The sequence below is a fragment of the Acomys russatus genome, chromosome 15 (genome assembly GCF_903995435.1).
Source record: "Acomys russatus chromosome 15, mAcoRus1.1, whole genome shotgun sequence".
NCBI lineage: Eukaryota > Metazoa > Chordata > Mammalia > Rodentia > Muridae > Acomys > Acomys russatus.
Genome location: NC_067151.1, coordinates 29,239,992 through 29,253,349, shown reverse-complemented (window position 1 = coordinate 29,253,349; position 13,358 = coordinate 29,239,992). Strand labels below are relative to the sequence as shown.

The 13,358-nt window shown below is 46.4% G+C and overlaps 1 protein-coding gene across 1 annotated transcript in view; it reads right to left on the bottom strand.

The window, feature by feature from the left end:
* Window positions 1-10,839, bottom strand: part of Foxo1 (forkhead box O1) — a 79,382-nt gene extending 68,543 nt beyond the window's left edge. Inside the window, exon 1 of the mRNA XM_051157125.1 lies at window positions 9,801-10,839. Within this exon, the coding sequence (XP_051013082.1) occupies window positions 9,801-10,412 (612 nt within the window). The 5' untranslated portion in view covers window positions 10,413-10,839. The remainder of the gene's footprint in view (window positions 1-9,800) is intronic.
* Between the last annotated feature and the right edge of the window lie 2,519 nt (window positions 10,840-13,358).

Here is a 13,358-nt window from a genome sequence, read left to right as displayed (position 1 = left end):
ATTATAAGCATTTTATTAATTCATCCAGGACTATAAATTCTGCATAACTGCCATAAATGCATTTCCAGGTTACAAACTTCAATTTAGAATTTCTTGTTTCCAGGCAGGCAGGCCTGGAAGCACACCTGTCAATCTCAGCCTTGGGAGGATGATATCAGAAGATCAAGGGTTTGAGGCCCTTCTTAGCTACAAAATGACTTTGAGGATCGCTTGGGCTGGATAAGATCTAAAAGAATAAAAAATTAAAAAGTTAGAAATAGAGGGTCTGGAAAGAAGGGAAGAGTGTGGGGAGTAACAAGGAATGAATATCTCATATTTTAAGAGAACAAACATTGGTCAGGCACAGTTGGGATCATGTGTTTAATCCCAGCACTGGGGAAGCAGAGGCAGGTGGATCTCTGTTGAGTTTGAGGCCAGCCTGGTCTACAGAGTGAGTTCCAGGACAGGGAGGGATACACAGAGAAACCCAGTCTTAAAGAAAAAACAAAAGCAAAAATCTTCCCACAAAACCAAATCAATCAAAACAATTTTTTAAAAAGCTTTAACATGTCTTTTCCAAAAGTTTGAATCCTATGGTAACGGGTCATAATGAAGAACTGCCTAAGAGAACTCCCAAAGACTTTTTTAAATGATTTAACTATGTTCAAACAACTCAAAGAAGCCATGTATATACTCCAAGAGAAAAAGAGAGAGATGAGTGAGATAAGGAAGTCAATTGACGATAGGAAAATACAGCTAGACCTGAAGAAAGCCACACTGATTTTAAGCTGAAAATGAAAAACAGTAAGCTAAATAAAAACCTTCAGTGGAAAGATTCAACAAAATGGATGGTGTGGAAAACAGAGTTGGGGCTAGAAAACAAAGTACATCACTCAATAAAAGTCACTAAGAAATGTTCAAAAAATGCTTTAAGATATGGAGAGAACAGGAAAAAGCTTTGGTATACCACAAAAACAGTCCCCATAAAATAATAGAAGAAAAAATCCCAACTCTAGAGAAAGAGACGCTTATTCAGGTACAAGAGACTTATAGAACACCAGTGAACAGGACCAGAAAAGAAACTCCCCAGGCATAAGTGAAACTACAAGCACAGAATGAAGGAAGGGGAGTGAACCGCTGCAGGAGAGAAAGAAAGGTCAAGTCACATTTGAATGCTGGCCCATCAGGGCAACACCTGGTGATCAAGACAAGAGTCAGTGAACGGATGCTGCTTACTGGCTTGCTCAGTTTGCTGTCAACACAACCCAGGACCATGTGCCTGCCCAAGGCACATCAACCATTGAACAACCATTGAACAAGAAAATGCCCCCAAATTTGGGAGGCATTTTCTCAATTGAGGTTCCTTCTTCCCAGATGACCCCAGTTTGTATCATGTTGACAAAAACGTAACCAGCACAAAACCCTTTTTTAACTCCCCTTTCATCAGGGTACTTTCACAGCAACAGAAAAGTAGTAACCAACATGAATACATATTCTCTGCAGCTTCCTCCAAAATCAGTCACATATTAGGACACAAAGCACCTCTGAAACATAGGAAAACTGAAAGTAACATCCTGTAGTCAGTCTACCGGACCACAATGGAATCAACAACAAAGGCAACTGCAGAAACTATACACTTGTGGGACTAAACAGCACCTCTTAATGACAACTGGGTCAGGAAGAAATCAAGGAGGAAATCTTACAACTCGTGGAACCGAATGAAAATGGAAGCACTTCCTTCCACACTCTATGATGCACAATGTGGGCAGCCCTAAGGGGAAAGTTTGCAATTTTAAATGACTATATAAAAAAAATAAAGAGATCTCATGTTAATTACCTGACACACTTGAAAAACAACACAGGCTGAAATTAATGAAATGGAAACTAAGGATCAGTACAAAGAATCAATAAAATGAACTGGATCTTTTAAAATGTTAAGAAGATTGACCAATCTTCAGCCCAACTAGCCAAAATTCAAAATGAGCAAAATTAATATAATTACAGGTGAAAAGGGACACACTGTAAGAGATACTGAGGAAGTTCAGAGATTCCTAAGGACAAACTTAAAATTTACATTACACTAAATTTACATTAAAAAAAAAAAAAGGATGAATTTCTAGATGCTTAAACCACAGTTAATCCATGACGAATAATTTAAACAGACTGGAAACAATGAAATAGAAACAGACTCCCACTGTCACAGAGTCCTAGGATTAACAGGAAAATGGCCACTCTACACAGAGCAATCCACTGATTCAACACAATCACCATCAAAATTTCAAAATAAAAAAAGAAAAATAATCTCAAAGCTCATATAGAAACACAAAGGACCCAAGATAGCCAAAATAATCCTCAATAATAACAAATACTGAAGGTTTCACTACCACCAATTTTAAGTCCTAATACAGAGCTAAAGTAATAAACAGCGTGGGACTGACATAAAGACAGACATACTGGCCAGAACAGAGTGATCCTACTGCCAGATGATTTCAAACAAAAAGGTCAAAAATACACATTGAGACAGTATCTTCAACAAATGGTGCTGGCCAAAGTGGACTCCTAAATATAGAAGAATGAAACCAGATCCTCACCCCTTAGCCCACACAAAACTCAACACCCAATGATCAAGGACCTCAAAATAAGACCAGATACCTCAAACGGACTAGAGAGGTTTCATTGTATAGGTCCAGGAAAGGACTGTAGGCACTGAGATCAACAATTAATACACAGAATGGCATGAACTAAAAAAGATTCTGTGCAGCAAAGGACACCGTTATTCCACAAGAGGCAACCTAGGGAAAGGGAGTAAAAAAATGTAACAGCTACTAAGCTGACATAGGGTTACTATTTAGAATATACAAAGAACTGAAAAATAAATAAAACAACAAAAACCCAAGCAAATAACACCCCCCCCCAATAAGCCTTAAACACAAAAACAAAACAACAATTAAAAATTGGAGGATGGAACTAAATTAAGAGTTCTCAAAACAATACAGATGGCTGAAATTTAGTGTTAAAAATGTGTGACATCCTTAGCCATCAGAGAATGCAAATTAAAACTACTTTGAGATTTTATCTTGCTCCAATCACAATGACCAAAATTTTTTTTTAATTATAGATTTTAGCATGTATATTGACAAGAGTGCAAACTGCAGCGTGTAGCTGTAATCCTGACACTTGGGAGGGAGAAGCAAGTGAAGTTTTATGAGTTGGAAGCCAACCTGCTCTATCTACACAGGCAGTTCCAGGCCAGCCTGGTCTACATAGTCAGTTCCAGGTCAGCCTGGGATATATAGTGAGACACTGTCTTAACAAAAAGAAAAACTGGAACATCCACTATGGCAACGAGTGTTGTGTTTCCTCAAAAAGCTGGAAACAGCCCTACCGTATCACCTAGCTAGCCTGTTTTAGGCATATTTTAGGTAGTCTGTACCGTCCATGCTCACTGCTACTATTCACAATGCATGGGATACAAAACAGCCTTCATACCCATCACTGATGAAATAACAATCATCCACGAAGAGAAATTAAATGATGAAATTCACAGGTAAATGAATGGACCTGGAAACTGTCATGCTGAGTGAGGTAACAGAAAGAAAGACAAACACTGAACGTTCCCTTTCAGATGTGCCGGCTGGCGGCTAGCTGTGAATCTTTACATGTGTGTGTTTAAACAGGAAATTAGCAAGGGGCCGCAGAGGGTTTGGACTTCAAGAGAAGGGAATAGAATTTTGATGTATGAAGGCACAAAAGTAACAGGAGGAATAAATGTGGTGGGGGTGGGAGGAGCATGGGGACGGGTGACAACACTAAAGACACTTGAAAAAGCAGTATAGACACCTACTACTGTAGATGTTTCTTAAAATATACACATATACAAGGTGTTTAAATGATATTATCCTGTACCAGTGGAAGGTGGCACAATGCCTTTCCTAGGTGCCATAGGCTATCAAATAAGAAACTAGTGCCAGGTACAGACTACTTCATTTCAAACCGTTGCTTATCAGGGTCCCATAAATGCCCCTCCCCCTAAAAACAAGTGCATACCTATTGCCATTGCGTTTAATTACCATCCAAAACTTGACAGTAGGACTCTATTGCTAAGGATAGCTCAGTCATAACTCAGAAATCAAGTTGGACACTTCATTCCTACTAGTTAGCCTTCATAGTGCTAGAAGTTTCTATGCATATTAGGAGAGAAAAGTCATGCACATTCATGCCTGGCTATAAATCCTGAAAGCTAAAACAATGACTAGCCTGACAAAATCATGCCCACTGGTGCAGCAGCCGCATGAACAGTATGGGAGTAACCAACCACTTTCTCACTGGATTTAAATCCTGCTTCTCAAAATGGAACTCAAGCATGTTACTGTTTACTGGGCCAAACCCCATAGCTGCCTAGGTCATAGTCTCTAAGGAAGAATCTAGAATTATTATCATCATGCAAAATGAACATACTAAAAACGGTCCCCTAAGTTATCTTAATAGATTAGCTCATCTCTCAACACTCCTCACAGTAGCTTCTCTTGCAGCAGATTGCAAAGACCCACAGCGAGTCAACATGCAGAGAGTAAGACACTCTGGAAGGCTCAGCTCTCCTTGCAGCATCCGTCTACAGCTCACCACCACCACCACACGCAAGACTCAGGAAGCTTCTTAGAAGAGGGAGCAGAAAGACTTTAATAGCCACAGTTGTAGTCATCTACAGCAAAACGCTATTTGCTGGGCGTGACAGAGCCACTGTATACATGAACTCATAGTGACTACGACTACACGTCTAAGACCAACACAAGATCAGCCACCCAAAATCCCAACACAGCTGTGGGAGGGGCTCACCAAGTTCCACTCTTAACTGAGGAGCTATTGACAGCTCATGCTACTGGGGGAAGGAGAGTCAGTTTTCCTCAGGGATGAGGTCTTAAGAAGCTACCAATGCTCCAATAAATAGTCCTACACCCATGCACATACTGAAAGCATTAAGTACACTCAATGCCTTTAAAACCACAGCACATGAAGCTAGGAGGGAAAAAGTGTTGGGGGAAATTGGGAAGAAGCTGGAAGAGAGGGAACGGAAGGTGGATATCAAAATATGCATGTATGAATAATCCTTAAGCAATAAAAAGAAAAACACCAAACATGCAAGGTCCTTCCTGCTGAGAAAAAGTTCACAGGCCAATAACAATAACGTTCTTATGTTTTTCATGTTTGGTGTCTATTTTCTGTTCTGGGGACGGGTGAGGGGTGGGGCTTGCTGTGAGGCTTGTTTCAAATTCACAATCCTCTTGCTTTGGTATCCTAAGTGGGGCTACGTACATGACTCAAATTTCTAAAATGTTTTACATGTAACCAGACAGACAGAGAGACAGACAGACAGACACACACACACACACACACACTTTGCTTCATAACTATACTATCTCTTTTCATTCTTCATCTTCTTGTCTCTTAGTAGGTAGTATATTGCAGTTCTGAGGGCTTTGTCTGAATATAAAAAATGGTTTTAGGTTTTAAGGTAGATTCAGTGACGAGAAAGAGAAAAGGCACCAGATGCTAGGAATAGGGGTTGGAAAGGGAGCTTGAACTTAAGAGCACTTACTGCTCTTTTAGAGGGCCCAGGTCTAGTTCCAGGGGCTCCGAAAGCTGTTGTGGGCTCCATGCCTGCCTACACACAGGCGATAACACTTACAATAAAATAGGATATTTTAAAAATAATAAGTCAGAAGTAAGAAACGCCCCATAGTCATGCAATCTGCCTCAGAAGGGCTCTTGTAAGTCAGCAGTGAGTGCACACAGCACAGCAGCCAGGCAGCCCCTAGTCCTGCTGCTGCTCATCCATACATTAAAGGACTTACGTGCAGGCTAAAGATAATTGAAACATACTAAGGTATTACTGATAAAAAAGAAACTTCACCCCAAATTAATAAGTAGGTACTTCATTAAAAAACGACGACAAACTAAAAGCTTCTTTAATTAATCTTAAATGTTACAACCAAGTTTGCTGTTGTTGAAGCAGGGTCTCCTATGCCCCAGGGTGGATCCACGGCCAAGACCGCCCTTGAGCTTACCCTCCTGCCTCCTCTTCCCACCTGTTCCAATCACCAGCATGCACATGGAATACAAGCAAGGACCACCCTGCCTGCTAGGCAAGCGGACTACCCACTACTATATCCCCAGCCCTAGAGCATTCTAAGTATTCTATCAAAACAATAAACAAGAGCCAACTCAAAGCCCGCAGCAAAAAAAGAAAAAAGAAAAAAGGCCACTCACAACTTTAGAAAGTGTTCTGTGTGAGAAAACAGGTCATGGAGAAGAGTTTCATTATTTACAAATACTATGGCGTTTAAAAGATCCCAGGTTTTCCAAGGCTTTAGGTCTTACTCTGTCTTACTTATGACTGTTCTAACCAACATCAAAATTACAGATAACCGGCTCAGTCAGTAAGTGCTTGTCCTCGCAGGCCTGAAGCCTAGGTTCTGATTTCATGCACCAATATAAAAGCCTGTAATGCAGTACTGGCAGGCGGAGTCCCTGCAGCTCATTTCAAGCCAGTCTGGCCAAGCTTGTGTCACAGTAAGAGACCCAGAGACAGAGGAAGATGTCCCACTAGACTCCCAACACAAACACATGCATACCAGTTAGCCAGTGTGTGCTCGCATACACAGTATCAATATAAGACAGATGTTACTTACATACCAGGCCCACAAACAGGAAAGGTATATATGCTCAACACTGAACTAAACATTTAAAAGGTTTGTTTTTCCTTTCATTTTCTTGTCTTGTCTTTTTCCCCCCTTGACTCAATATCTCATGTAAGCCAACGTGGCCCAGGACAGAGTCATTATGTAGAGGGAGTGACCTTCAACTTGGCATCCTCTTGCCTCCAATTCCTGGGTGCCATAATATCAGCGTGTATCACTATGCCCAGTTTAAAAGTTTTATTCTTCATACATTTGACCTGTGTACAGAATATGTATCATTTCCCTGTCCATCTCAGTATTATAGACAAGTGCTACAACTGATGGCATGTATCGCCACACCCTGTTTATACAGGGTTAGTGGGTGAGCCCTGCACGCTGGGAAGCCATTCTACCACTGAACTACATGCCATCTTCTAAAAATAAATTTTGGACACAAACAGCTTTCCAGTTGTTACGTCCTTTGCAAAACACTTCCAAAATGCTCAGGCCAGCCCCGGGAAGCGAATCATGAAACACATTTTAATTAATGATTGACCCAGTTTAATTAATACTTCTCAATAGCTGATCACAGGAAATATCCTATCTCAAAGTTGCCTGTCCTTAATACTAAAACAGTTAACCTCAGCTGATTAGCAGTTTGGAATCAGACTTTAAGTGTAAGTCATACAGTTTCTTTTGTGAATTTTCAGATCGGAGAGTGAAACTTGGGTTTTAACGAGTATCAAAACTCGTTCTTTTGAAAACTTTAACCAGAAGAGGAGTTATGAGTTACAGCCGTTCAGGTTTCTTCTTAAAATACCCCTTTACTCAAACTGAAAATGCATTTGCTATGGTTTAACTTACATTGTCGGGCTTCTTACAGTCAAGCATGTACTCCTTTGAAAAGACCGTGACCTGTTCCCCCTCCAAAACTTACTAGCTGCTCAAATCAAGTCACCTCTGAGAGCCTGTACTTAACAGGTTTCTTAGTTCCAATGAGAAAAAAAAAATGTTTTTAAATACAAAAACAATTACACTTACATTATTAAGAAATCCAAAGAGCCAGGGCACAATGGCACATGCCTGTAATCCCAGCACTCTGGGAGGGAAACATAGGTGGATGGCTGTGGGTTTGAGGCCAGCCTGGTCTACAAAGCTAGTCCAGACAGCCAGAGCTACACAGAGAAACCCTACCTCTAAAAATAAACCAAACCAAACAACAAAAAGAAATTAGAAGAATGAAATAAGATAACTAAAAAAATGTGACACGAGAACCAATTTTTCTAAGAACTGATTTTTAAAATCAAATTACAGCTCTAGTTGAGTATCCTCACAACGCCATGTGAAAGGCAAGACCAAAAGCACCCCCAAACATCGCGCGGGTACCATCAAAGCAAGGCACTCCCCACAAACTCATGTAGGTTGCATCCCTTTCCAAGAACACAAAAGAGCGGTGTTGAGTACACACTGTGCTTTGGGTGCCCTAAGAGTTTTAGGGTCTTGTTTTGTTTTTAATAGCAAATGCTTTATGTAACAGATGAAATTCCACAGATGAGTAAAGCACTCAAGAACTTACAGTCAAGTGTTAGGTAAAATTGGATTTTAAAGACAATCACTATTTTGCAAACTAGACTATGAGACACAGGTATTTTACTTTTTTGGAGCACTTGGTAATATTGCACACGTAAGGGTTAAGGTCTCGTGGACATCTTTAAAACACACTGTGGCAAAAAATAAAGCAACCCCTGGCTACTTCTCCAAGAATTTTCCTACGGTGTGAGTAAGTTGACCTTTAGGTACTTTAACCGCGGGGATGACAGAGTACGCGAAACCACCTTGCGGTAACAATCACGAAGGAGACTGATCTCTGCTCTGCTGTACAGCCAAGACCAGGAGGGAGAAAGCTATGAAAGGCAATAAACTGGAAAATCTTAACATCTGCGCTCCACCTGTGAGGCTGAAAAACTGTCAGCCAGGGGTGGCCGCACCTCTAGAGGGTCCCCTGTGTGATACTACAATTCTCTCCTCAAAAAGGTCCCAGGCTTTATTCCACCTCCCTCCCCAGGGGTAGGGCTGTTTAAGTCCACACTGAGTCACCTTGGTCTCTCCTGCCACCTTCAGAAGGGTAAACAAGGGCCCTAAACACCTAATGTACAAATCTGCAATCCTCCTTCGATGCAGGAGGTCTCTGGCAATTCCCTACGTGAATGTCCCACTTAAGACGTCCATCAAATACTCACGCAAAAGCTCCCAGCCTCGCCCCGTGGGCAGCTCCACGCTTTACGGTAAGAGAAACCACTCACCAACACTCACATAACCAATCTGCTCACAGGTAGCAGCTTCTGGTCTTTCTTAAAAGCATCCCTCCCCAGGCATGCCCAACTGTGGAAGCCCTTCCCCCGAGAGCACAGTGTGGCCTCTCAGGCTGGAGGCACTGGCCCTTTAAAGGCTCTAGCTTCCTGTACACGCGGTCCCTCCCTCTTCACCCGCTCCCGCCCCGGCCAAGGGTCACACTTGAACTTTAGGTTGCCCAGAGCCTAAAAGCTTTGGCGGCCCACTTGCACGCATCGGAAATCCTAACCCAGTGAGTGGGAACGCTCCACGACCTACTCAGGCCACTTTGGATAAAGCGAAATTTGCTCCAGCCTGGAGAACCTTCGGCTACAGCGGGCCCGCACCAAACTCAGCCAGCTGCGCGTTTAGCCATCCCATCAACAGCATGAGCCCCGCGTGTGCTTGTGTGTATGCTAGCGTGGGTGGTCCAGTGCTCTGTCAGGCCCCGGTTGGTGGGTCCGGGGAAACCTTGGCGACCAAAGCCCGAGAGAGTGAGTGTGCGTGTGGGAGGTGATCAGCCGCCCGACCCCTCGCAGGTCCGGGATGTCGAAGTGAACCCCTCGCTCCAAAACTTTCACGCCTGCTCTGGCATTTCACTTAGTTGCCAAACAAGCCCTTTCCGGGTCCCTGTAGAACTCCCTCGCGTGCATCTGGTCCAAAGCTCCAGGTCTCAGGGAAGCCTGCCACACCTGCCATTTCTCGCCGGCTCTCCCCGCGCGCGCCCTGCATTTCCGGGCCCCCGCGCACCCACACTAGCGACCCCTCCGCCTGCCCCAGCACGTTCCCCAGGACCGCCCCGAGGCCGTTCACCTTCCAGCCGGCCGAGCTGTTGCTGTCGCCCTTATCCTTGAAGTAGGGCACGCTCTTCACCATCCACTCGTAGATCTGCGACAGGGTGAGCCGCTTCTCTGCCGAGCTCTCGATGGCCTTGGTGATGAGGTCGGCGTACGACAGGTTGCCCCACGCGTTGCGGCGCGACGAACTGCTCTTGCGCGGCTGTCCCGCGAGTGGCCCACCGGCGGCGGGGGGCACCGGTGGGGGCTGAGACAGTGGCCCGGTCGGCGGAGGTTGTGGCGGCGCCGGGTGGACGCAGCCCGCCTCGGGGGCCTGGAAGTCCCCGCACAAACCCCTGCTGGCGACAGCTGCGGCCGCCACGGCCACGCAGCCTGGCGCCCGCGCGAAGTCCTCACTCTCCTCCAGCAGGCTCAGGTTGCTCATGAAGTCGGTACTGACAGCGGACGCCGAGGCCAGGTTCGCCGCGGCGTCGGGGTTGGCGGCCGTGCCGCCCGACGGCGCCGGGCTGGAGGTGGTCGAGTTGGACTGGTTAAACTCCGGCCTGGGCAGCGGCCAGGTGCACGAGCGCTGCCGAGGCAGCGGCTCGAAGTCCGGGTCGGTCTCCACCACCTGGGGCGCTTCGGCCATGGTGACCCCGGCCCCTCCCCCACCAGCAGAGAGTACCAGGAGACGCGGCCACCGGGGGCGCGGAGCGGGCGACCGGAGGAGAGTCGCTCCGAGATTGGGGGCCGCGGAGAGCGGACGCACGCCGGAGCGAGGCGCGGCGCAGCGGACGGGCGCGCCCAGAACTTAACTTCGCTGGGCCACCGGTGTCCAGGGTCCTCCGAGTTCGTGGCTTGGACCGGGCACGGGCCAGGCCGCGGGGCCCGGCAGCTCGGGCGCCACGTTACCACTGACAGGGCCGCGGACGCTAAGGGCAGACGGGCGGACGCCGCGGGCCGCTCGATCTCTCTCTCCTCGCGGCCGCGCGACAGCGGCGCTGCTGCCTGTTGAATGTGGCGGCGGCGGGGACTGCAGCGACTCCGCAGCCTCCCGTCTTACGGGCTCTGCAGCGGCTCCCCGCCCGCGGCGGCGCGCGCGCCGGCCCGCCCCTGACGGACAGTCTGCGCGACCAATAGGCGCGCCACGTCTCCGCCTCGGCAGCCAATGAGCGCGGGCCTGGGCGGGCGCTACTTTCCCCTCGGGAGGCGGCCGTAGGTTGGTGGGGGGTAGTGGGGTGTTTTTCTTTCTCACACACTTTTTTTTTCCCTCCCCCGATCTCCGTTATTATTTTCTGTAATTCTCAAGTGTTCCTGAGTCTCTCGCGTCTCAGTGTTCGGATTGCTAGGAGGCAAACCAGCGTGGAGGCGGCGACCATACTTTTGTTTACTACAGAGTGCAATCGAGTACTCCGCGCGGAGCCCAGACCCAGACTCGGGGCGGGGGGTGGCGCGGGGCTGCTGCGCGCTCCCGGACGCGACGTGGGCGGCGGGGCGCCTCGTGGATTCCACTCATCCCGCTCCGCCCACGCGTCCTCGCGGAGCTCTCGGGAAGTCCGTGGGGTTTGTTTCGGAGGATTGTTTTCTTAAGCTGGCATCTGTCCGGGGCGCCCCAGGCGCGCTGACCCTACAGGGAAGACCATTGGCTCGGCGACTCCCGGTCTCCCTTCCCACCCTACCTATGCACACCTGTAAGCCGAGTCCCCGGCCTCCAGTCATCTTGAACCCAAAAGAGGGGCGGCTCAGGGTGAAGACTAGACCGTTGCACAAGCACACAGATCCCGTAGCGTCTCAGATCTGGTCTTCTGTGGGAACCGCTTTCTTGCGACGAGAATCTCACTTTTCCCTGAGGACCGCAGTGGTGGCCAAAGGGTCAGAGGAGAGCGTTTAGTGACAACCTTGTTACTTTATTAACCCCAATTAAGTTTAGCTGATTGCTTTTTTTTTTTTTAATTTTTATTTTATTTTAGAATGGAGGCGATGAGGTGTTGAAGTCGCAAAAGGAGATAAGCCCCAAGTGTTAGGGCACAGCCCCTCCCCCCAGAGTCCTTTAAACTGCCTGCGTGTGCGCCCCTAGCCTATTCCCACCTGCTCTTCACTTCTCCCAACGTGAGCTCCCAGATCTGGGTATCTAATATAGATTCAGCACAGCCATAGAAAGACAACGATCCTTTTTGCTTTACGGAGCAGAAACAAATGCTTCCCTGCCTGATTTTCTGATTTGCTTTCTCTTTTAAAAAGAAATGTGGGTGGCATTTTCTTTTAATGACTAGGATGCCTTAGAATTCAGGATGCGTATTACGGTTTTAATTTTTTTTTTTAACAGCCCCTGTTTCCTTGTTGCTATTGTATGTCACTCTTCTTTCTTACATGGGATTCTTCTATGTAAAAAGGAAACATCTGAAGAAAACCAGGCTTCTTAGGAAGGTTTGTTCCTTCCCCCTTAGTCTCTAGCATCTCTCTAATCCAGGCCCCTATTCATAATCCTTTTATCGAACACAGCTTCCTACTGATTTGAAAGTAGATATGAGAGGAGATCCTGAACCAGGGGTGCCGCGGGCAGAGGTTGGTCCCTTCAGCTTGACTACAAAATTTGCCTGGTGAGATCTTATTTGACAGCAGCTATGAGACTGGAGTTTAAACGGACCACAAAGAAAAACCCTTTCCTACTCCTCCCCTCTATAATCACACTCTGCCGAGGTGGGCCCGCATTCAGACAGCCGCCCCCTGTAGATAGGCGGGGAGCTAGAGGATCGTCCTTGGCAGTGAAATCCAGCTGTGAATTTGGCCTTAACCTCATTTCTGTTCCGGTTTCTCAGATGAGAGCACTTGGTTAAGGGAGTTTTCCTAAAGCTTTCTCCAAATCTTCACATTCTCCAAGGTCACTGTCCCCAATTGTTTCTTCAAATGTCATCGTAGGAGCTGGTCGTACAGCACAGGCTTGGCCTGTGTGAGGCCCTGAGCTCAATACCGAAGACCAAAAAGGAAAGGAGCCAGAAAACCTGTACACCTAATATGAAGGTTTGGGGGAAAATGCATCTTAAAAGGCTGATATAAGCCGGGCGTGGTGGCACACGCCTTTAATCCCAGCACTCGGGAGGCAGAGGCAGGCGGATCGCTGTGAGTTCAAGACCAGCCTGGTCTACAAAGTGAGTCCAGGATGGCCAAGGCTACACAGAGAAACCCTGTCTCAAAAACAAAAACAAAAAACAAACAAACAAACAAAAAAACCAAAAGGCTGATATAGGTGATTGTTCATGGTTGTGTCAAAAAATCAGGTTACTGAAGCACAGGGCATTGCTGAACGTCTCACTTGTTTCCTGCCTTTGCCTGGTACAAACTGTTCTGTAAAGAACAACCTCGTGTCATTGTCATTTCACATCCTCACAAGTATGGAGAGTGTGCAAAAATAGGAGTCACTGAGAGAGCAGGCATGCGCTTTGGGAATTTTAAAAGAAACAGTCAAACTGCCCTTGATAAAAGTTATTTCAGGAAGGTGAAAGAGGGAGGAACGGGAGGATACCAGTGATGGGATAACAATTGAGATGTAATCTGAATAAATTAATAAAAAACATTTTTTAAAAAAGGTTATTTC